This window comes from Ursus arctos, unplaced genomic scaffold, assembly GCF_023065955.2.
Source record: "Ursus arctos isolate Adak ecotype North America unplaced genomic scaffold, UrsArc2.0 scaffold_22, whole genome shotgun sequence".
Lineage (NCBI taxonomy): Eukaryota > Metazoa > Chordata > Mammalia > Carnivora > Ursidae > Ursus > Ursus arctos.
Genome location: NW_026622897.1, coordinates 53923117 through 53948815, shown reverse-complemented (window position 1 = coordinate 53948815; position 25699 = coordinate 53923117). Strand labels below are relative to the sequence as shown.

The window sequence follows — 25699 nt, the reverse complement described above, 5'->3', positions numbered from 1 at the left end:
AGAGTATTGAAGGTGATTCATAAAGAAAGGGTCTTCAGAGCTTTCTCTAACAAAAGTATTCAAGAAGCTCTTTTATTTTCAGAACGAGGACCAGTGGGGACCACAGAAAGTTCAAACCTGCCTCAGATTTAAGCTTTGCTGAGAGCAAAGCTCATAATCCAGGGCTGTCGATGACTTGTAGTATTTGCTGTGACTTATCCTCTGTTAAATTCCCCATAAGCAACTTGCCTGTGGAAGGCAAAGCAGGAAATGAGAGAAGGTCTTAAGGAGAAGGAGGCATTGGACGAAGGCCTCAGATTCATTCACATCCTCATTTAACAAATATTTACTGCTTATCATATGTCAGATGCAGTTCTAGGTGTTGAGGATTTAATAGTGTAAATAAAACAAAACAAACAAAACTCCCTGTTTCTGCAGGACTCATATTCTTCTTGGAAGGACAGAAAATAAACAAAACACACTATTTAAAGACTACAGACAGAAATAAAGCAGGAAAGAGGGCTAGAAAATGTTGGGGAAGGAGCTACAATTTCAGATGGATGGTCAGGGAAGGCCTTGTGAGACAAAGTTATTTCACTAAAGACACGCCAGAAATTAAGAATATTCGCAGGAGAGGAACATCAGATTCAAAGGCCCAGAGACAGGAGTCTGTCTATATTTCAGAAAAAGCGAAGAGGGGCTAGCATGGTTGGAACAGGGTGAATGAGGGGAAGAGAAGGATGCCAGCTGGAGCCTGGCAGCTGGGGAAAGGGAGAAAGGAATCCAGGCTAAGAAAGGTGCGTGAGCATAGGCCCAGGGAATGGCTTGTTGCTTGTTGTGGTAGGAAAGCAAAGGAAGCCACGCGCTCCTGGAGGAAATCACCACTGTGTCATTCTCAACCACTCTAAAATCATGTCGGTTAGTCTTAGTTGAGCCCCTGGTTGAGCTCAGCAATGTTCTTATCTATTTCTTCATGATTCTCGTAGCTTCCTTACAATGACCAGCCAAAAGAGGATCCAGCCAAAGAGGATCAATTGCTATCACGATCCCCCATGCCCTCCCTAAGCAAGCCCAGAACATATACTTTCCCACTTTCATACCTTTGTTTGAGTTAAAATATCCACTTGGAGTTTTATCCCCACCTTTCTGAAATCCTATTCATTCTAAAAAGTTCTCCTGATTTCTCATCTCTCTGTTCTAAACTCTCTCTATATATGGTAGCGCCCTTTCGGCCTTCGGAACATTTTGCTTTATATGTCATTAATGGTGTAGTTGCTAATCTTCGTAACAGGGTTATCAGCTCTTGGAGGTCAGAAACTATGTGTCATTTGCTCTGTCCTCTTTGTACCTGGCACTGGCCTTGCAGAGACTTACTACTTGCAAAATTGAACTGCCATTCTTGCGATGTAAGCACAAGACTGGGTGTGCAATATATACCCACCCTGGGTGAGACTGACTGGTAAAAACAGTGTAGACAGGTTTAACTGGCAAACACAGTCACATCTCATCCCTGAAAGGCACAAGGGTATACAGGAAAAGAGCATGGGCTTCAGATCCAGACATAGCTGGAATCAAATCCTGGTTTCCAGAACTTATTAATAACTGTGTAACTCATGTCACTTTATCTTTTTGAGCTCTACAAAATGGGTAGGTACTGTAACCTAGTCACACCATCATTGTACTTGTGGTAAGGATTAAATGAGATTATTAATGTACAAAAATGAGAACAGGACTCGGTACAAGGAGATGCTCAAATAAATTACTGTCAAATTACTTTGCCAAGTCGTATTTTAAAATGCAATTTGCTGTTCTTCCCTAAGCAGCCTGAAGTGGTCTCTGAAAATGGTTTGCTATTCACTTGACCCAGAAAACCCTACAAAATCATGCAAGTCTTCGTTCCGACTGTACGAACACATGTGAATCTGTCCAGGCCATCAAAGGTATGCATATTCGAAAAGCCACCAAGGATGTGAAGGATGTCCCTATGCAGAAGCAACATGCGCCATCCCGTCGCTCCAATGCTGGAGTGGGTAGGTGTGCCCCGGACAAACAGTGGGGCGGGACACAGGGTCGGTGGCCCAAGAAGAGTGCTGAAGTTTTACTGCACATGCTTAAAAATGCTGAGAGTAATGCTGAACTTAGGGGTTTACATGTAGATTCTCTGGTCGTGGAGCACATCCAGGTGAACAAAGCCCCCAAGACGTGGCGTAGAACTTACAGGGCTTTTTTATTGACCGACCCAAAAAAGCTGGATTAAGCCACACATGACTCCCTGCCACACTGAGCTGCTCCTTTCTGAAAAGAGCAGACTGTTCCTAAAGCAGAAGACGAGGTTGCACAGAAGGAAACGACATCCCAGAAGAAACTGAAGAAACAAAAACTTACGTCCTGGAAATAAATTCTGCATAAAGTAAATAGAAATAGCAGTAAAAACAGAAAAAAAAAAAAGAGTAACTTGCTGTCGAACGGGAAAGTTACAAGTATATTTGCATTGCTTTGTATTTGTACTTTTGCAATATGGAGACTCCCCCTAAAATGGAATATAAACCCTATTGTTGTATTTTAAATTCTATTTTCAATCCAAAACAACGAAACAGAACAATTCTTACAAAAAATAAGTGCTTTCCTTAAATTCATTCATCTATTGATTTTCCTTTTTTTTTTTTTTTAAAGGTTTTATTTATTTATTTATTCGACAGAGATAGAGACAGCCAGCGAGAGAGGGAACACAAGCAGGGGGAGTGGGAGAGGAAGAAGCAGGCTCACAGCAGAAGAGCCCGATGTGGGGATAGATCCTATAACGCCGGGATCACGCCCTGAGCCAAAGGCAGACGCCTAACCGCTGTGCCACCCAGGCGCCCCATGTTTTTTCTCTTTTAAAAAATTCAGTTTTTACACATTATACTTTCAAAAATAGGTTGCTTTGGTGGGTCAATAAAAAAGCAAAAATTATTTCCCAATTTTGTGACTCATATGGGATCTCATTATCTCTAATACAATAAAGCAAGGACTATACTTGGAGGAGACTTTGTCCTGAGATAAAACATTTCAAGGTCTCAAAGGTTATGAGAAGGATGAGAACCTCAGGGGTCATTATAGTAGCTTATACTCCTGGGAGTAACGCCTGTCGATGGTGTGTACGGAGAGAAATAAAAATGAAAGGTAGGGGCGCCTGGGTGGCACAGCGGTTAAGCGTCTGCCTTCGGCTCAGGGCGTGATCCCAGCGTTGTGGGATCGAGCCCCACATCAGGCTCCTCCACTATGAGCCTGCTTCTTCCTCTCCTGCTCCCCCTGCTTGTGTTCCCTCTCTCGCTGGCTGTCTCTCTCTCTGTCGAATAAATAAATAAAATCTTAAAAAAAAAAAAAAGAAAGAAATGAAAGGTAAACAACAGTTACTATGGTATGAGTTTTGTTTCTGCTCCAACAACGGCACAAACTGAGAGAGGCCAACACAGAAATGATAGGAACTAAGTAGGGAGGCCAAACAAAAAGATGTATATTTAAACCTGGGCTCAAAAGGCTTTGGTTGTCTGACTCCCTACACAGCCATCACACATTTCAGAAGTGTTACTTCCAACCACTTATAGATGAGAAATTCAAGACAGAAGGAGACAATAACTTACTCCAAGTCACACACATACAACTTATTGGCTGTGAATACACAGCTGAAGCTATTCCTACTAGAATGTGAGCTTCACATGGACACGATTTTTATCTGTTTTGTTCATTGCTTCATCCCCAGCACGCTAGACAGTGCTTGTACACAGCAAATACTACACAAGTCTTGTTGAAGGGATGATGAGTGAACAAATAAGGTCTTTGCTCTTCAACAGTTCGTATCTAGTAGAGAAGAGAACCATGCAAACAATTTCAATACCATGTGATATATGCTATGATAAAGAGGGCAAAAAAGTGCTGGGAGAGCAACAGAAGGAGCCTTTATGTCAGGGAAACTCTGATAAACAGTGAGTCTTTAAGAGAGGAGTTGGAATTAGCCAGAGAAAAGAGAAGGGTGACGGCAAAGAGAAAGTTTTAGGAGAGATTACAAGGCTGAATAAAGAGTAAGGCAAGGGTTCTTTGTGCCATGGACTCCTTTCGCTGTCTGGTGAGGTCTATGGGCTTCTACTTTTAACAACAGGGTATGTGTGTGTGTGTGTGTGTGTGTGTTTTGAGAGACAGCGAGAGAGCGAGAAGGAGGGAGAGAGGCAAAGGGAGAGGGAGAAAGAGAATCTTAAGCAGGCTCCATGTCGTGTGGAGCCTGAGGCAGGGCTTGATCTTACGACCCTGCGATCATGAACTGAGCTGAAATCAAGAGTTGGAGGCTTAACTGACTGAGTCACCCAGGTGCCCCAATGTGTGTGTGTGTGTGTGTGTGTGTGTGTGTGTGTATGTGTGTGTGTGTGTGTTTTAAAGATTTTATTTATTTGAGAGAGGAGGGGGAGAGAGTGAGAGGAGAGCACGAGTTTGGGGGAGAGACAGACAGAGAGGGAGAAGCAGGCTCCCCACTGAGCAGAAGAGAGCTCGATGTGGGGCTTGATCCCAGAACCCCAGGATCATGACCTGAGCCAAAGGCAGACATTTAACCGACTGAGCCACCCACGCGCCCCTCTGTGTGTTTTTTTAAAATGCATAACATAAGACACACAGGATTACATAAAAATCAAATTATATTAGTGTTATTATCAAAATGCTAAAAAAGCTGTGACCTGCTAAATATATATGCTTTATTAATATGTAACAAGATCTAACTATAGGTTTTACAACTACCTTAATTTTGAAGTAATGATAGGTATAAAAAGATATTTGTGGTATGAAAATATCTGTGATTTCTACTACTGACAACATCACAGGTATTGCTAATATTACTAGGGTCTAGTGCCTACGTTCATAACTGTAGGAAATGTTAAATTTTAGTTAGAGGTTAATAAAATTCAGATGTGATTATTTTCCTATCCAAGTTCACCACCCTGACTTTTTAATCCTTGAGTCCTTAGGGGTTTAGGGATCCAGTGTTAAGAACTCTTGGTCCCAGTTACATAATGAAGAGGGCCCGAGCTGGAAGCAATGGAAAGGAAAAAAGAGTCCTACGAGAAATTTAAGGGATACAACAATTTAATAAATTTGATGATTTGAGAGTGGATAAGGAAAAGAGAAGTACCTAAGTTGATACTCAGGTTTCTGGACTGGGGAATTTATGATATGCAAAATTAATATATAACTGGCAATGTCCACTTAAGTTCAGAAAGGCTTTCAAGTTGCTTAAAACTTTAGGCTTGAGAAATATAATAATTATTAAGATTGTTAACAGTTGTTGCAGATTCTGTCATGATTTCTAAGATTCGTGAAGACAGGACTATAGCCTGAGGAGTCAGATACATGCTCCTGGAAAAGTAAGTAGAGCATACCTTTTAAGCTCAAATGCATCGCTCTTTCTACCAGGATACTGACTGCAAAAGTTCCATCCAACTTGGCTGGGCCCTCCTCGCCTGGGCAGACTTCCCTTGTGGTGTTGTTGCAGGGGACCTGGGTGGAGGCAGAAGACTTCTGGGGGCCAGGTGATGGAGAGAGCTGAATCTCATCATTCCTTCTGGAGAACAGCTCAGACTCACTGTGGCTGCTGCAGTCCACAGAATCCAGTTCAGGAGCGGGCCCAGGGTGTGGGGAAGGAGAGGAAAGAACCAAGTGAACTCGCAAGGCAGCTCCTGAGAGGTTGGAAGCATTTCGTCCAAATAGAGGATACACACCTGCAAGAGGACAGAGGAGGATAAGCCCAAGCAACCAGGTACCAGGAACACTCTCTAACCTTGGAAATGACTCACTGAGAGTGCTTGTGGTCCTCTCTCCTTCGACGGGCCTACAGGCCCCAATATACCAATTTGTAAAAGAAACGGTGAAGTTAGTATACGGTATGAGAATTTTTACTTCCCTTCTCCGCAACATGCACACTATCTCCATTAATGGAAAGTAGTAAGAGCTTGGATTTGAAGCCAAAGCCAAATGACTACCAGGCAGAGTTGTTGTGGAAGAGATTCATGTGCTGGGGGTGAGCAGACTGAGATGAATTCTGAAGCCTTTTGAAATAATAATAAGATTATTATTAAAGCAGGAGCGGCCTGTCTTCTCTGCCACATGTCCCACTGGCTCCTGTCCTTAGACTTTCTCCTAAGGCCTTCTTCTTAGGAAGCTGTCTGGTGCTCAGCTTAGCCTCAACAACTAAATATGTCTGGCAGTAGCCCTGAAGATCATTTGGAAATGAAGTAGGAGGCTTCGGCAAAGGAGGCAAGAAAGAAAAATAGGGGAATTAGCATTTGTTGAGTGTTTTTCATGTGCCAGAATCTGAGGAGTTAGGTAACCTGCCAAGGTGACTTTTCCAATAAGTGGCAGATTTAAACCCAGGGATCTGAACTTACAGGCTTCCTGGATGTTAAAATGAGATTTCATTATATAGCAGAAGGCACTAAGAATTCTTTCAGAATCTTAAAAGTTTGCTTCATTAGATTCATTTCAATTCAGGAAAACGGAGTTAACTGATTCACAGGAAGCAGTAAGATGGAGCTTTCCCCGTCTTTTTCTGTTTTTTAGGTAACCTCTTTTCTTCTGATGCAATGTGTGAATTATCATCACTGTCACAAGCAGAAAGCAAGGGCAATAGGCGGGAAGCCATCCAAAAGCAACACCGCTAAATCCTTATCCTCAAGAAACTCAACAGCTACTTGGAAGGATGGTTGGGTGGATAACTGGATGGACTGCTTGACTCATTCAATCAGTACATCAAATGCCACACCTTGTACAAAGCCCGTTTACAAGAAGATAAAAAGCTTAGACTGATGGGAGGTGGAGAAGCAGGAGAGAAATGGACAATCTGAAAAGTTAAATACTTCCTTTGGTATCACGCAATAAAAAGAGGTTATTTGTGCTTGAGTTCTGATCCTTAAATCTTTACTCACTGTTCCAAACCTACTTTCTTCAGCAGAGTGAAGTTAAATGCCCATCTTTATGAACTTTGGTTCAAGTCAGCTGTGTTTACTTCAAAGACATTTTCTGCAGGCTCCCTGAAGTGACTCTAGGCTCGCCAGATAAAACAGGGCACATGGCATTTAACGAGGTGTTCAACAGAGCCAGAATTACACCTGCTGGGTCCAGAGAAAACCAGAGAATCTGGAATGATCACCCAAATACTCAGTTTGTATTTAGCCTGGGCCACCTATTCAACAACAGGGTCAGAGCACAAGGCTAAGAGAGCTACACAGGGTTGTGATTCAGCCTCTTCAGCTGTGTAGTGGAGGAAATAACAACTACTCTTACAAGGAGTGTCCCCGTGAATAAATATCATGTTTATAAAGAATCTAGTCTGGTCATAAATTCATTCTGCATTATCGTTACTAAGTGGAGTCTTCTAAAATGCAAAACTATCACTCTTCTATTCAGACCCCGTTAGAATAGCTTTCCATAGCTCTCAGATAAAAGTCCGGTACTCTTGTCTGCCTTTCTAACTTCATCTCTTTATCATCTCCCATCCTATATATCCTATGATCCAGCAGTGCCAGATCACCTACCGTGCCTGAAAGCTATCAACCTGCTTCATGCCTCTGGGCCTTCACAGGCTGTTCCCCTGTTTAGAATATCATTCTTCCCTTTTCGTGGCTTATTCCTAAATCCTTTGAAACTCAGGTCAAGCATCATTTCCAGAGATATCATCCTTGAACCAAAGCGATGTTACATCCCTGTGCTCTGCAATACCACTGAGAAAACCTTTTCATAGTTCTTATGCTTTACTGTAATTGTTTATTTACCTCTTTATTCTCCCATGGACTATCTCTTACTCATCTCTGAATTCCCAGAGCCCAGTATACGTATCTGAACAAAAGTACTAAACAAAAGTTTAAAAGAAAGCATTTAGCACATAATTCCACTTGTAAAATGTTACACCTTTTTCCTTTCTGCCTTGTGAACCAGTTTATTACCTTGTACGTTTTCTTTATGATTTCAAGATGTGCTGACCAGAGAGAGGATATCCTAGTGTCATCAGCAGATATGTTTTTCAGTGTATTTTAAAAACTAGCATTCTAGATTATCATATAGGCTCTTACACATGAGGTTAAAGATAGTCCCCCCAATTCACCGATTTTTATTTTATACATACTAATTGAGTACAATATTCTAGGCACTATGTTAGGTGCAAAAATCTGATAAATTTGAATGTATTCTAGAGTTACAAAGTTCAGAGCCAGTTCTTAGATCTGTGGTGACCCTACCAAGATATAGTCACTAGGTAATGCCCCTCTTTTAAGCAGCTAGTGGTGCTTTCTTTTTGAAAATTCTTTAGTTATAAGAAGCATTACTAAATTATTACTAAGCTTTTAGCATACAATACTGGAAAAAAACACTTACCAGCTGTGAGCCTGGGTAGTAATCTAAGCTCTTTGAGCCTCCATTTACGTGACTATAAAATAGGTCTGCTACCTATCTCACGGCACTGCTAGGAGTATCGAATAAAATAATGTCTGAGGGAGTTTATCCCATAGTGCTTGTCACAGAGCAGGTACTCAAACCACAAGAGCTGAGGCCGGTTCCTCACTTACCACTGACAGTTAATGTCCTTGCTGACCTCTCCCCAAGTCTGGCCAGGTCCACATAGGCTGAGCCAATCCAACTGTCCGTCTGGTGGGGCCTCTCCACACTGTCATTGCCATAAGCCCGCCACACTTGGATCTCTAACCTCTCCTCCCTGAAATACCAAAGCAGTGACGGGCCCCTTGTGACTTCTGCTCTTTTGGATGCCTTGAAAGTAACCATGACCTGCTTTTTGTTTGTAGATTCCTTAGGCTTCTTGAGAGGGGTCCAGAAGGCCTCATGATCATACAGCTTGTAGCGGAGGTAGCAGTATGTGTTCTTATGAACGTGGCTCTGGCCGGCAAGAAGCACACAATGGATGGGTAGCCAGAGCCTTGGGGTGGATATGGTGACAATGGCTGGCTCCGCTTCATTCATCTTGACAAGATTCTTCAGATTATTCTCAAAGCTCCAGCCCAACAGCTCAGCAGCTTCCAACACCCGCTCTCTATCTCCAGGATGCGTGAAGGAAACTGAAAGCTCCAGGCCACCCACAATCTTCTGCATGAGCTCCAAACCGTGAGGCAGGGCCCCATCCTCTGGCAAAATGATAGGATACCATCCTGTGATCCCTTATGGAGAAAAATAAGATTTTCAATTGTTGTTTTAAGAGTAAAACGATTTACCCACTTCCTACTCCAGATCCACCATTACCCTGGCCCAAGACAGAACAGAAAACATATACCCACAGAACACTGGAGTTTGTTTCATCTGATTACTGGAAGACAATGAGATCAGGTGGAAGAACAAAGGTTAGGAGTTGAAAGACCCTTGTTCTCCCCTAGGCTCAGCCCCAAACTTGCAGTTCAGTCTAGGTAAATCATTAATTTCACTCAGCCTTGGTTTCCTTACCTGACAAACAGGAAAATTAGTGCTAATATTGCCCACCAGACAAAGTTGTTATAATCATCAAATGAAATAATGGTTTTGGAAGAGTTTGAAAAGAGAAGTGTTATAAAAAATGTGAAATGGAGGGGTTGGAAGATGGTGGCTGACTGGGGGACCCCAGGCTTCACCTTGTACCACAAATAAAACTAGATTACTATCAAATCATCCTAAATACCCCAGAAATTGACGTGAGGACTGGCAAAACAAACTCTACAACTAAAGGTAGAGATGAGGCCTCATCAAAGAAGGTAGGTGGTGTGGAGACACAGTTTGGGAGAGAAATGGATTGTGGCCGCTGCAGTGGGGAGGGAGCCATGGCCACAGAGAATGGCAAGAGACAGACTAGCACACAGGGGAGCTCATGGGGAACACGAATCCCCATGGCAACTGGCTTGGAAAGTGAGAGGGACTAAATTTCACGAGTTTCTGCAATAAGTGGGGCTTAAAGCCTAGAGTTCTAAAGGTCAGCATGCTTGGCTCTGATAGAGTCCGGAGGGCACTGGGGCTACTCTTGGAGAGGAGGCAAACAGCCTGAGAACATACAGTGTAGAAACAGCAATCTGAAGAGCACCTGGAGCACACAGTGGGGAGGTTATATGCAAACCTAATGGTAACCATATATCAAAAAACCACTAATAAATATGCAAAGAATAAAGAGAAAGAAATCCAAATATATCATTAAAGAAAATCAGCAAACCATGAAAGAAAGGATCAGAGATTTCAGAATGGATAAAAAACAAGACCTGTCTATATGCTGCCTATAAGAGACTCATTTTAAACTTAAAGACACCTGCAGATTGAAAATGAGGGGATGAAGAAAAATTTATCATGCAAATGGATGTAAAAAGAAAGCCAGAGTAGCAATACTGATATTGGACAAAACAGACTTTAAAACAAACTGTAACAAGAGATAAAGAAGGACACTCTATATTAATAAAGGGGACAATCCAACAAGAAGATACAACAATTATAAATATTTATGTACCCAACATAGGAACACCCAAATACGTGAAACAGTTAAACACAAACATAAAGGAACTAATCGATAACAACACAATAACATTAGCAGACTTTAACACCCTACTTACATCAAGGGACAGATCATCTAAACAGAAAATCAACAAGGAAACAATGGCTTTGAATGACCCACTGGAACAGATGGATTTAACAGATATATTCAAAACAGCAGAACATCCTAAAACATTCAAAACATCCTAAAACATTCAAAACATCCTAAAACAGCAGAGAACACACTCTTTGCAAGTACACATAGAACATTCTCCAGATTAGATTACATATTAGGCCACAAAACAAACCTCAACAAATTCAAGAAGATCAAAGTCACACCCTGCATCTTTTCTGACCACAACGCTAAGAAACTAGAAGTCAACCACAAGAAAAAACCTGGGAAGGATACAAATACGTGGAGGTTAAATAACATGCTACTAAACAATGAATGGATCAACTAAGAAATAAAAGAAGAAATAAAAGTAGATGGAAACAAATGAAAACACAATGGTCCAAAATCTTTGGGATGCAGCAAAAGCAGTTCCAAGAGGGACGTTTATAGCAATAGAGGCCTACCTTAAGAAGCAAGAAAAATCTCAAATAAACAACTTCACCTTACACCTAATCTAGAAAAAGAACAACAACAACAACAAAAAAACACAAAAAACCTAAAACTAGTAGAAGGAAGGAAATAAGAAAGATTAGAGCAGAAATAAATGATATAGAAACTAGAAATACAATAGAACAGATCAATGAAACCAGGAGCTGGTTTCTTGGAAAAAAGTAAAATTGGCAAGCATACAACAAAAGAAATAAAAGGCATCCAAATTGGTAAGGAAGAAGTAAAATTTTCACTATTTGCAGATGACATGATACTATATATAGAAAACCCTAAAGATTCCACCAAAAAACTGGTAGAACTGATAAACAAATTCAGTAAAGTTGCAGGATACAAAATCAATGTACAGAAAAGTGATACATTTTTTTCTTTCTTTTTTTCTTTAAAGTAGCCCAGTGCAGGGCTTGAACTCATGACCCTAAGAGCAAGACCTGGGCTGAGATCAAGACTGTATGCTTAACCAACTGAACCACCAACAGGTGCCCCTGTTGAATTTCTATACACCAATAACGAAGCAGCAGAAAGAGAAATTAAGAAAACAATCCTATTTGTAATTGCACCAAAATAACAAGATATCTAGGAATAAACCTAACCAAAGAGGTAAAAGACCTGTACTCTGAAAACTATAAAATATTGATGAAAGAAACTGAAGACAACACAAAGATATGGAAAGACATTCCATGCTCACGGATTGAAAGAATATTGTTAAAATGCCTATAACCCAAAGATCTACACATTTAAAGCAATCCCTATCAAAACACCAATAGCATTTATCACAGAAAAAACAATCTTAAAATTTGTATGGAACCAGAAAAGACCCAAAATAGCTAAAGCAATCTTGAAAAAGAAAAGCAAAGTTGGAGGCATCACAATTCTGGACCTCAAGTTTTTTTTTTTTTTTTTTTTAAAGATTTTATTTATTTATTCGACAGAGATAGAGACAGCCAGCGAGAGAGGGAACACAAGCAGGGGGAGTGGGAGAGGAAGAAGCAGGCTCATAGCGGAGGAGCCTGATGTGGGGCTCGATCCCACAACGCCAGGATCACGCCCTGAGCTGAAGGCAGACGCTTAACCACTGTGCCACCCAGGCGCCCCTGGACCTCAAGTTATACTACAAAGCTGTAGTAATCAAAACAGTATGGTACTGGCACAAAAACAGACACATAGGTCAACAGAACAGAATAGAAAACAGATATAAACCCACAATTATAACATTGATTAGTCTTTGACAAAGCAGGAAAGAATATCCACTGGGAAAAAGACACCATTCAACAAGTGGTGTTGGGAAAACTGGACAGTAACTGCAAAAGAATGAAACTGGACCACACTTTCTTATACCATACACAACAATAAACTCAAAATGGATTAAAGAGCCAAATGTGAGACCTGAAACCATAAAAATCCTAGAAGAGAACACAGGCAGTAACTTCTTTCACATCGGTCATAGCAACTTTTTTTTAGATATGTCCACTGAAGCAAGGGAAACAAAAGCAAAAGTCAACTATTGGGACTACATCAAAATAAAAAGCTTCGAAACACTGAAAGAAACAATCAACAAAACTAAAAGGCAATCTACTAAATGGAAGAAGACACTTGCAAATGACATATCTGATAAAGGGTTAGTATCCAAAATATATACAGAACTTATACAACTCAATACCCAAAAAACAAATACTCCAATTAAAAAATTGACAGAAGACATGAACAGACATTTCTCCAAAGAAGACATCCAGATGGCCAACAGAGACATGAAAAGATGCTCATCATCACTTACCGTCAGGGAAATGCAAATCAAAACTACAATGAAGTATTACCTCACACCTGTCAGAATGGCTGAAATCAACAACACAAGAAACAACAGGTATTGAAGAGGATGTGGAGAAAGGGGAACCCTCTTACACTGTTGGTGGAAATACAAACTGGTGCAGCCACTGTGGAAAACCGTTTGGAGGTCCCTCAAAAATTTAAAATAGCACTACCCTACAATTGAGGAATCGCATTACTTGCTATTTACCCAAAGAGTGCAAAATCACTAATTCGAAGGGATACCTGCACCCCTATGTTTACAGCAGCACTATTTACAATAGCCAAGATACGGAAGCAGCCCACGTCGTGTACGTTGATAGATGAATGGATAAAGAAGATGTGAGATACACACACACACATGAATATTATTCAGCCATAAAAAAGAACGAAATCTTGCCACTTCCAATGACATGGATAGAGCTAGAGAGTATAATGCTAAGTGAAACAGAGAAAGGCAAATAACAAAGGATTTCACTCTTATGTGGAATTTAAGAAACAAAACAAATGAGCAAAGGGGGAAAAAGAGAGAGAGAGACAAACCAAGAAACAGACTCTTAACTATACAGAACAAAGAGATAGTTACCAGAGGGGAGGAGTGTGGGGGGATGGGTTAGATAGGTGGTAGGGATTAAGGAGTGTACTTGTCATGAGGAGCAGAGGGTGATGTACAGAATTGCTGAATCACTACACTGTACACCAGAAACTAATATAATACTGTATGTTAATTATAGTAGAACTAAAATGAAAACTTAAAAAAAAGATGGGGTATATATACACAATGAAATATTATTCAGCCATAAAAAGAATAAAATCTTCCCATTTGCACTAACATGGATGGAGCTAGAAACTATACTGCGAAATGAAATAAGTCAGTCAGAGAAAGACAAAAACTATATGGTTTCACTCATATGTGGAATTTAAGAAACTAAATAAGCAAAGGAGAAAAAAAGAGAGGGAGAAAACAAATCAAGAAACAAACTCCTAACTATAGAGAACAAACTGTTGGTTACCAAGGGGAGGCCGGTGGGGGGATGGGTGAAATAGGAGATGGGGATTAAGAAGTGTAGTTGTGATGAGCACAGGGTGACGTATGGAACTGTTGAATCACTATATTGTACACCTGAAACTAATATAACACCGTATGTTAAAAAAAAGAAAACTTGCGTCATATGGCACCAATTCACTTCTCCAACCCTCAGTTTTTTCATCAGCAAAATGAGGAAATTAGGCCTCTACAGGCCCTCCTGAATCTAAGAATGGGTAATTCAGTACTGTGTCTACATGAGGGATGGAGAAGAGGAGGAATACAATGAGAGGAAATAAAACAAAACTTGCCTACATCCTAATTCATTCCACTTGAACCCGTTAAAACACATACACATCATTTAGGGAAAAAAAAGTGAAATGTGATTAAAGGGCTATAAATACACTGGAAAAGGCATGGGTCAGGAGACCTAGGGTCTAGTCCTAAGTCTTCTACTGAAGGAACTGCCACTTAGTAAAAATACACCAAGGGCCAGGCACTAGGCTGCAAAATAATAAAAGCTATTCTTTATGGAGTATCCACTGTGTGTCAGATATACTTTTAGTGCTTCATATGTATTACTTCCCTTAATTCTCCTGATAACTGGGATAATAATCCCTATTTTACAGACGAGAAAATGGAAGCTCAGAGACCTGCCCGAATTATTATAGCTACCACACTGTACAAATAAGTGACGTAAGTGAGAAACCCTATATACCAAGCTGCACAGACGGTCCTCTGGCAGGCATAGAGAGTACGTGTTAGAGAGTCCTGCTCAAATTTTAACTCACAATTAAACCTGGGAGATGTGTGCTAGAATTCTGCAAACCAGATTACACAATCCTAGGGAGGATGATGGGCAAGAGAAGGAAAGCTGACATTTACTGGGTGCCTACTTTGTGTCAGGTACTTTATACATCCCATTTCGTCAGCCCCTACTTTGCAGACTTGTCAGGGTTAACCACCTCCATTCATGAGATAAGAAAACTGAGGCTCAGAAGGGTCAAGGTCACTGAGCAAGCAGTAAGTAGGACAGGACCATTATTTCCACACTGCCTTGGTGGCTGTCTCCTTTTGGGCCATTACCTCCTATCTTTATTCCTTCTTTAGTGCGGGAGGAGGGTACAGTGACAAAGAACAGGTGAATCTGGACTCGATTTCCAGTACTGCCACTCGCTAGTTGTGTGGTTTTGGCAAATCACTTAAACTCTGTGAGCCTAAGTTTCCTCATCTGTAAAATAAAAATAGTAAGATCCTGTGTCCCCACCAAGTAGGGTTATAATGAGACTCACACAATATCTGAGGAAATATTTCACAAAATGCTCTATAATGTAATGGGTACCACCATATTTATTATTGGTAGTATCACCATCATCATCTTTCCTGGAGTAAGACGACAGTACAAAGCTTTGAGCTACTTTACTTTGTTAGAAGACTTTTGAAATGATTAGGAGAGGACGTAAAATATTTCTCAGAAAACTTTTAAGGTACTTGGGATTATACAAAAGCATTTGTTAGGGGTGATGTTTTCTTTTGCATATCTTACAGGGAGCCATGCAAGATGATCTCTTATAGGAACGTAAATGAGAAGGGGTAGAATTAGGAAGTGATTATCGAGGACCCTTACCAGATCTCTTGACCAGCAGCTCCTTTGTGGGAACCTTAACTACTCCAAGCAGATACTCTCTGCATGACTGGATACTGGTTATATCACTAGCTGTCAAATCAAACAAAAAAGAGAAATTAGTGCTTTACTGACCAAACGGCGGAATATTTCACCACGTATTTTCTAGGAAGAGCTCTACCATACAAAACAGAGTCCCTTTTAATTCGGATTGTGATTAGTCATTGGTGCTCACCTGACTTGGTATCTTCATGATAAATAGCAAAAGTGACCTCTGCAAATTCCAACAGTTCTGCCAGGAAACAGGCCTCTCCACTGCAGTGCTGAGTCACCAAGTTACATGGAAACTCTACGTGATGGGAGAACTCAGGGCAGAAGGAACAGGCTACAGGGCGGGTTCGGCGCTGTTCTCCCTTGGGCAGGAAGGAGAGATGAGTGGTGACAAAGGCATTGACCCCGACTGTGGCACTGAACTGCAGAGTGGGTTCCTGCTCGGCCAGAGCCCTGTAAGGCGAGAAGGATGGGAATGAGATGGCAGTATCAGAAGTCAGCCGGATTGCCTGGAAAACATCTGCATCGTTTCCATGAGGCCACCAAGAAGACTAACTGACCATATATTTCCTATCTAGGCTTTGGAGAGAGCCATAATGTGCTTTCTTAGTAATCTAAATATCATAGTGCATGTGTATGGGGTGGGGGAAGACAACATTCACGTGTTTGCCAGAGTGACACTCCAAGGACACTCCATTGTACTGTCAATGACCTTCGACCAAAGACTACCATACCAGGGAGCAACGGTAGTTGAACAAGCTCGTTCTACTGTTCAATACAATGAGAAAGAACATATACCAAGAGGAATCATGGGGAATTTTAGTAAAAAGATATCAGAAAGGACTTATATAGCACTAGACTCATTAGCCGATTTGGTTGTTCAAGGAAGTGGGAGTTTGCTCTGGACTGCTGTTCTAATGAATCTTACCTAGGAAGGAGGGAGGACTAGAATAAGGCTAAGGCTGTAATTGGTAAAGCAGCAGCGGTCAGGATGGGGGGATTTAGGTATTTTTGTGCTTTTCATAATGACCTTGTTCTGGTTTGTATCCAGACAAGATTACAGAGTAACTTTATTTTGTTTCACTTCATCATGGTTGCAAAGCAGCCTTATCTGATGCTGCTGTTCTGTGAGATTGTTAACGCTTAGCATGAAAACGCCAAGCCCAGTGACAAGTGTCAGATCAGTTCCCAGATGTCTCTCTGGGGCTGTTTTCTCAGTAGAGATGTACCACAACACACAGACAGAACCTATCCATCTTTAACTGATACTCATAAACAGTCATAAGTCTTTCGTGTATGGGTGTAGCACGAGACAAACTCCCTTATCCCAACTTCCCCAAGTTGGGTATAAAATTAACACTTAGGCAAAGAGGTCACCTCTTTTCATATATCTTTTTTTTTTCCAAGTAAGCTCTACACCCAACGTGGGGCTTGAACTCATGACCCTGTGATCAAGAGTCGCATGCTGTACCAACTGAGCTATCCAGGCGCCCCAAAGAGGTCACCTCTTTTTGAAGCATTTCCTCATAGCTGCAAAGCAGATTTAGAGGGGTTCCTTCTTTATTATACTTGATATGTATTAGTAAAAGGTAGTAATCTAGAGTTATACAGATCTGGGTTTTAATCTTGCTCTATCATTTAATTAAATGTGTGGCCTTGGACAAGTTATTCAAACTCTTCCAAGTTTCATTGTCCTCGTTGCTAAAATAAGGATAGCATATGGATACGACAAATAACTCTCAGAGATGGCAGTGACAGCAAAGAAAGTATGGGTCCAAAGCCAGTTTGAATTCATTCATTCAATAATTATTTCCTAAGCATCTGCTGTGTGTATCATGCATTGGGCTCAGAGCTAGATAACATAGAGTAGTGAAATAACTACAATTTCTTACCCTCGTGGAACTTAAAAAGTTTTGCAGGGCCTCTGCTGTCAAACAAGTGACTATCTATATCTAGACTGTGATTTCTCTTCCTTTGATCCCATTATCTTTTTGCTAGTACTTCACCAGCAAATCAATGAACCCATGTATGTTCATGAAATTTCTACTCATTCTCAGTGAAAGATCAGGTTAGTTAAAAGACTCACGTGAATAAGAAAGATGGGGTCTGTTGACACAGACATTGAAAATGTATTTTCAGGAAGATCACTGTTACTTAAGATGAGGGTTGGTGTCTCTCTTTTTTTTTTTAAGATTTTTTTTTTTTGAGAGAGAGAGAGAGAGAGAGAAAAAGAGAGAGAGCAAGTGTGCACAAGCAGGTGGAGGGGCAGAGAGAAAGAATCTCAAGCAGATTCCCGCTGAGCAGGGAGCCAGATGGCGGGGCTTGATCTCAAGACCCTGAGATCATGACCTGAGCTGAAATCAAGAGTCAGATGCTTAACTGACTGAGTCATCCAGGTGCCCTGAGGGTTGGTGTCTCCTGATAAGAGAAGGCTGACTTCAGAGAACCTGCTATCTGGATACCAAGAATTCCTATCTTCAATAAGAGGCGAAGTAAAACCTATTCCTAATTTTACTGTATTTTGCTGGCTAATAAGAGTAATGTTAGTTATTTATACAAATGCAACTAATCATTTGTATAGTAGTTAATTTATAAAGTGACTTCATATTTGTTAATTCTTATACTGATCCTTATAAAATCAGGGGAGGTGTTCATAATTTCCATTTTTCGGGTAAAGAAACTTAGACCCAGAGAAGTAAAGAAATTAGACCAAGATCACACACAGCTAGTGGAAGATAGGGGTGGGACTTGAAGCCAAGGGGTCCAATTTCTAGTGCAATTCTGTTTCCACTATACCTTGTCTGTCTCATATTCTGTAGGACTGAAGACTATCCAAACTATCAGAAGAATGTAGTGTTACAACTCGCCTGGCTTCTTAACCTTTCCTTCTTGAAACAGTAACACAGACCAAATGCAAGGCTTACAACAAACTGGATGCCATGTGATCTGACTTTTTTTATGATCCCCAAAGAGAGGGACTACTGAGCTTCTTATGCATGAGAAAGCTACTGAGTATCTAAACTCCAAGTACTTCTCTGCCAATTCAGTTGTGGTTAATCTGCAGATTCTGACCCTGGCTGGGGCTCACACAGAACAGGTACTCCACAGACAGAAGTTTCATGCCTCCTTGCCTTCGTACATGTTCTTCCCTGTGAATAGTTTTCAGCTCTCCTGGGCATTTTGATAACTTCTGCTCTTCTTTCAAGACTGAGATTCAGAAGGGCTCTGAATGCCAAATTGAGCAGGTTAGAGCCTACCCTGTGAACCAGTAGTCCCTAAATAAAGTAGAGTGTGTACAGCCCAGGGGGTTTATATATAGGATAAACTACTGGGCATAGGAAGAAAACATTAAAACTTCTATATTTGTTATCTCATATGTTAAAGTTCTGTATATGCTACTGTACATTTTATAATGCATTTAATAAATAGTAGTATATGAAGATGATTTACACACAAAAATATATATATGTGTAGTTATTCAGAGGGTATGCTAAACTTTTATTTTTCTGTTAATAGGAATGCACGATTAAAATTAGACCACTGCTACTGACACTGGGAAACCATCAAAAGTTTTAATGTGAGGGAATGACATGATTAAAAAACTGCCCTGTTAACACTTACACCAAAACGCTCTCCTGCAAACACTGGAAGTCCATTTGGAGAATTTAGTGACAAAAAATATTAACCAGGATGAACATTTCACCAGCTGCTTCAGTGTCAGATCTCACATGGCAGTAATTCAATTCGTTTTTACAGTCTGTGAAGTTAAAGGCAAATGATCTGACTCTAAGTTACAACAAGGGAAAAAGTTATGGAACACTTACCTGCTTCTTTCTTGAACTTGTGTCCAAAGTGAACTAGTCTATAGTGGAAGCATGACTTAGTTCTTTCTTTCTTTTTTTTTTTTAAAGATTTTATTTATTCGACAGAGACAGAGATAGTCAGCGAGAGAGGGAACATAAGCAGGGGGAGTGGGAGAGGAAGAAGCAGGCTCACAGTGGAGGAGCCCGATGCGGGGCTCGATCCCGTAATGCCAGGATCACGCCCTGAGCCGAAGGCAGACGCTTAACTGCTGTGCCACCCAGGCGCCCCTGACTTAGTTCTCTTTCTTACTGGGCACCTGTTATGTGCTAGAATTATGCTATGTGGTGGCAGGGGGCAGAGAGTTCAGACAGTGACTAAAGGAACTCACAGCCTAGTGCAGGAAACTCATGTATGCAAATCACTGAAACTGAGTAATACAGGCTACAACCAAGGTGCTAAAAAACAAAGGACAGGGGCACCTGGGCTCAGTTGGTTGGCTGTCCGTCTTTGGCCCAGGTCATGATCCCAGGGTCCTGGGATTGAGCCCCACACTGGACTCCCTGCTCAGCGAGGAGCCTGCTTCTCTCTCTTCCTTTGCTGCTCCCCCTGCTTGTGCTCTCTCTCAAATAAATAAATAAATAAATAAAATCCTCAAAAAAAAAAAAAAAAAGGGACAAAGGACAAAGCACCACTTCTGTCTACATGTAGGAAGAAATAAAGGAAGGCTGCAAAGAAGCTGCCAAGTCGAAAGAAAACAGGAGTTTGTTTAGTGGACAAAAGGAAGAACATTCAAGGTAGAGAGAAGTATGAACAAACGCCTGAAGGAGATACGAGAGGGCCACGCTGGGACGCCTGGGTGGCTCCTTTAGTTAAGCATCTGCCTTCGGCTCAAGTCATGATTCCGGGGTCCTGGGATCAAGTCCTGTATCAGGCTCTTTGCTTAGTGGGGAGCCTGCTTCTCCCTCTGCCTGCTGCTCCCCCAACTTGTGCTCTCTCTCTCTCTTTGACAAATAAATAAATAAATAAATAAATAATCTTTAAAAAAAAAAAAAAGAGAGAGAGAGAGGGTCAAGCTGTTCATATACAGCAACAGTGTTCTAGGCAGCAAAAACAGCAAGACAAATTCCCTGAGGGGCACATGAGCTTGGTGTGTTCAGAAGCAACAAGAGCAGAGGGGAGATGAGCAGAAGATAAAGTCATAAAGATAATAAGGAGCCAGATCATGTGGAGTCTCATAGCCATTTTTAGTAGTTTGACTTTTACTTTGAATGAGATGAAAAGACACTGATGGGTTTTAAGTAGAGGTGTGTCAAAGTCTGACTTAAGTTTTCATAGGATCACTGGTTTCCGTGTTGAGAACAGACCGAAGGGGAACAAGCTAGAAAAACGGGAGGTGGTACTACGGACTGAATATGAGATTACAGAAGAGTTGGAGCAATTGGTCCTGGCTTCGTTTGATTATAGGGTATGCCTGTGTAAATGAGTGGTTGAGTAGAGTAGAGGATAAGACTGTTGAATAAGGTAAGGAACAAAGTTGCTAATAACAGCTGGAGTAGTAAAGTTTGCAAGTGATTTACTCACGTATACTCTTACATGCTTTCTGAAGGAAAAAATGAAGCTGTGCTTTATAAACTGGAAATTGTACACAAGCAAGTGTTGCATATCTGAGCCTCATATGTTGTGTGGACTGCACTGGAAAAAGATGAGGGCTGCTTTTCTAAGGTGGACTCACTTGGCTGCTGCTTGCAGACCACAGGCTCTGATAATCTGGACTGAGATAGAGACAGCTCGGGCAGCAAGAACTCCCTCTGCTGTCCTGGGAGTACGCCGGTACCTTAGGCCCACATCCAGTAAACCTAATGAGGACAAAAGGGAAAAAAAATGGTTAGTTGGAAGAGTCTCTGTTCTACCAAACCCCAAGTCCTGATCAGAAGGAAGAGGATAAACACCCTAATGAACAATAAGGGGCATTAGCAGTGAGACAAAATGTCTATGGCCAGAATCACGTCATATTATTGTACTTTAAGATTAATAAAGGCAGAACAAAAGTTACTATTTTCACTTGACATCCAAGAAACTATGTCAGAGACTGAACTGCTTGCCAAGATCACACAACTATCAGAGGCAGAACTTAATTTCAGATTTTTTAAAACTCCCAGTTATTTTTTTAAAAAGATTTTTTATTTATTCGTTTGAGAGAGAGACAGAATGAGTGGGGTGAGGGGAGTGGCAGAGGAAGAGGGAGAGAAGCAGGCTCCCCGCTGAGCAGCGAGCCCAACGCAGGGATCGATCCCAGGACCCTGAGATCATGACCCAAGATCATGACCCGAGCTGAAGGCATACGCTTAACCAACTGAGCCACCTAGGCGTTCCTAAACTCCCAGTTATTTTTATAGAATTGAGATGGACTCCAGCCTTTCTTCTTTCTTAAACTTTTAAAAGGTTTTCACACATAAATTTCTATCACCCTTCTACCACCACCACCTGAAACACCCTTTACATGACATTCTTTCATAAAAATTCACCTTCCTATTACCGCATTTCAGAGAAAGCTTTCAGAAATAACAGAACGAGCTGATCAGTGACCATCAGGAGGAACAACTCAATCTTAATCATAGCAACATAAAACCTTTTTCATTGGCAGATATTCTCCAGCGAGCAAGCACAGTAACTTGATTTAGGAGGCTAATTCTAGTTATCTGATGACATACCTGGAGGGTAGGTCATCCTACTGAAACAATTAGGATGAAACTCAAAACTCCGAATTCTAATGAATCCCTTTCAACTTTAAATCCTAACCTCTTCCTCCCTTACAGTGAATTCCCCGTCTGTGCTAACTGTATTCTACCAATCCCACATCTGCTCATGTTGCCCTGGAATAATTCTCTGAGTACACCTACATAACACTTAGGATTTATGCTGTGAGGCTTCTTAAATGCTTGCTGAAGTTAAAGGTGAAATGAGACAAGCAACATTTATGCAGACAGTCCATGGAAATACGCATTTTCTAAAATTAGACAGCATTTGCATACAATAAACTCATACGTTCATTTTCCTAAGAGAAGGTAGATCATAGTTTTCATCAGATTCTTAAAAGGGTAAGTCTCTCAAAATATGAAGAGCTGCTATTTATAGAGAAAAGGGATATTTACGTATACTGATTTCAAAAGGGAGAGACAAAGCAGTCTTCAATTACCTGATGACTGGTTCCTCAGTTCTTTCCTGTTCTCAAGCCTGGGGGTTAAAGGGAGATTGAAGGTCTGTATTCCCACATCCTCACGGTGCTGCATGGTTACCATGGCACAGATCCTTGATAATGGCAAGGTTCCTTTGGCAACCATCTGGTCTCTCACGTTAGGATAATAGTATCTGTAAGCCGCAAAAGCACAAGCTGTCAGTTGGAAGAACTAGGTGGATAAATGATTCAATTTGCCCAAGGGATCGGCTTTTGGTATCAAGTTATCTCTGGAGCCTGGCTGTTCTGTATTTGTGGCATACAGTTGTGGTCGTGTCTGGCTGGATTTATTGCCCGTCATGTGGCGGAGGAACTCCATAAATTATACTCTGTGTTCAGAACAAAGCCCAGCTTCCTACAAGCTTTTGTTTGGTTATCTGCATCTGACTTGGACTTCTGGGAGTAGCCACTTTTGAGAGCATTCATCCTGTGGCAGGAAAAGTGGTTCTAAGTGGAGCAGTTCCAAACTCTTCTATGGCTTGCGGCCTAAGTGCCCCAAATTTAAAAGATCCGTTAGTATCTATTCTACTTCCTTCTCCTGTCAAAATATTCCATTCTTATATCGGTTTTAAATCAAACCTAAATTCACCTGACTGATTTTAGGAAAAGTTTCTGGCAAGTGAATGGTACTCTTCCCTAGTTCTGTTCTGGATGCTCTGTCTTCTTTTACATCTATACGCTCTTTGTCATTTTTGTTGGTTTCTTGGGAGTAGGGATGCAACGGAGGCTGAGCATCTGTATTCACGTCAAGTCTGTGACATGAGGGGATTTATATTTTACGAAGGGTACTCTTCTGGTAGAAAGAGTACTTTTCTGGGAAGAAAGGATTATAAGAAATAAGTTTAGAAGTGGGGAGACCCGTCAGGAGGCTATCAGTAATTTAGGCATGACATCATGAGGGACTGAACCAAATAAGGCAGTAAACAGGAGAAAACAGGTGACTGAATATTTAAGAGCAGTAGGAACTAAAACTGATAGAACTTCACTTCCACATGTTACAAGTGGTTAAAAGCACGAGATACAACTGCTCTCAAGAGCCCAATAATACAGATTTCAGTAAAATCTGGAGAAGAGTCACTAACTAACAAGCCGGATGATATAAAATAGGGTAGAAGGGATTGCTTAGCTTCCTTACAATTCAACCTAAGCTGTCAAGGGAAGCATGCTCTACGACTGTGTACTTCCTTTCTGGGTACAAAATCAGTTTCACATTGTACCTGCACCAGATTTCAAACTGGATTCCTCCTCCAGGTACAAGCCCCTGTGCAGAGAAGGCACTCAGTAGAAGCCTTTGCACTGGAACTTCAGTTGGTAACAGGAGAGAGTGACGGTGTTCACTATTAAAGATGGGATCTGGAACACAGAGTGTGGTTGCAGATCTGAAAGGCTTCAAAGAGATTCCTTTGGAAAAGAAGAGCAATTCAGAATAATCCAACACAACATTTAGTGTTTAATATGTAGTAACAGTATGTTAATACCCAGTATTATTCAATTTCATTCTTACAATGCTCCTGTGAGGAAAACAAAGCAACTATTATTACTCCGACTTAACAGACAGAATACAGACATACTGAGGTTACATAGTGCACCCAAAGGTCTTAGAAGTAGTAGGTCATGGCCCTGGAACCAGAACCTTTATCTTCTACATTACTTCTACCAAAGTCCATTTCCCTAGTAGCTATGGTCCCCCAAAGGTTCCATGATAATACAGAAGAAAAGAGATCCCTTTGTTGCTGGACAGTATCTATGGGTTGCAATTTCTCTACACCCTTGTCAACACCTGTTAGTCTCTTCTTTGTTTTTGTTTTTTGGTTTTAATTATTGTCATCTTGGTGGAAAGAAGTGGTATCTTGTGGTGCTTTTTGTTTTCATTCCCAAATGACTAATGATGCTGAGTATTTTTTCATGTGCTTATTGGCCTTTGTATAACTTAGGAGAAATGTCTATTCAGATCTTCTGAACATTTTTTAATTGGACTGTTTTTTAATTATTATTTGTCAGAGTTTTTTTTTTTATATATTCTGGATACAAGTCCCTTATTTGAACCCCAATAATCCATACTGGCAGTGCTTTTGCAGTTATTTGTGGACATGCTGAGAATGGCAAAACATCTGAGTCACCTGGCTTGATCATTCCCAGCTGAGCTTGAACAAAGTGACACTCTGCTTTCTTGTTTTAGCTCTCAGACATGATCAGATGATGGAGACGGTCAAGGCTAGTGTGGCGCAGCGCAAGAATATCTGGCTCTGGGGCCAGCTGGATGGGTTCTGACTGTGAACCTTGTTATTGTCACTGGGGCAGCCACAGTCATTTAACATTTCTGAACTTTGTTCTTTCTTTTGTAAAATAAAGAAAGTAAAATCTACTAGAACACGTTGTTTTAGGATTTACAATTATGATCTATGTGAGATATATATGTACATATTTCCCCTAAGAGCAATGGTTCAGTATTCCCTAATTCAGTGTCCCTGACATTGCTGTGTTATGTAGAATATAACTACTGTGAGTAATGAGAATCAATTGTATGTGTATAGATAAGAGTGAGTAGGCATGTAAATGATATAAGATGGGTCAAAATATAAATCACTTATGGATCTAGGTAAAGGGTATATAGAGGTTCTTTGTACCATTTTTGTTAAATTTCCTGTAAATTTAAAATCATATCAAAATAAAAAGTTACAAGAAATAACATAAGAAAAATAAAAACTTAAACTATCTCCTGTACTATCCAGGTTAAAACTAGAAACGTTTAGGAACACAAAATTCACTCAGGAAAAAGCAAAATTCTAAGTACAGCCAATGAAAGAATGATAAACTCTAACCTCCCAAACCTACCGTTTTCAGGGAACTCAGGTCCTTTTAGCACACTGGATTGGGAGTCTTGAACTGGAAAGTAGTACTGGACATAACAATCTGCTTCTCCCCAGACTGTTGCCTGAAGAGGGGCTAGCCCTTTAACTTTCTCTACACGGAGCTCAAAGTGATGTTCCATCAATCCGTTTCTTTGGTCCTCTGCCTATTAAATGAAATAGAGATACTGGTGAGGTT

The 25699-nt window shown here is 40.8% G+C and overlaps 1 protein-coding gene across 4 annotated transcripts in view; it reads right to left on the bottom strand.

The window, feature by feature from the left end:
• C2CD3 (C2 domain containing 3 centriole elongation regulator) overlaps window positions 1–25699 on the bottom strand; it is a 132205-nt gene that overhangs the window by 49775 nt on the left and 56731 nt on the right. For all 4 annotated transcript variants that reach the window (XM_057316704.1, XM_026518082.4, XM_026518083.4 and 1 more), the window contains 8 exons: window positions 25487–25667; window positions 23869–24052; window positions 22613–22785; window positions 21149–21272; window positions 15797–16065; window positions 15565–15654; window positions 8562–9164; window positions 5385–5723 (listed from right to left, as the gene is read on the bottom strand). In XM_057316704.1, the coding sequence (XP_057172687.1) occupies window positions 5385–5723; window positions 8562–9164; window positions 15565–15654; window positions 15797–16065; window positions 21149–21272; window positions 22613–22785; window positions 23869–24052; window positions 25487–25667 (1963 nt within the window). The remainder of the gene's footprint in view (window positions 1–5384; window positions 5724–8561; window positions 9165–15564; window positions 15655–15796; window positions 16066–21148; window positions 21273–22612; window positions 22786–23868; window positions 24053–25486; window positions 25668–25699) is intronic.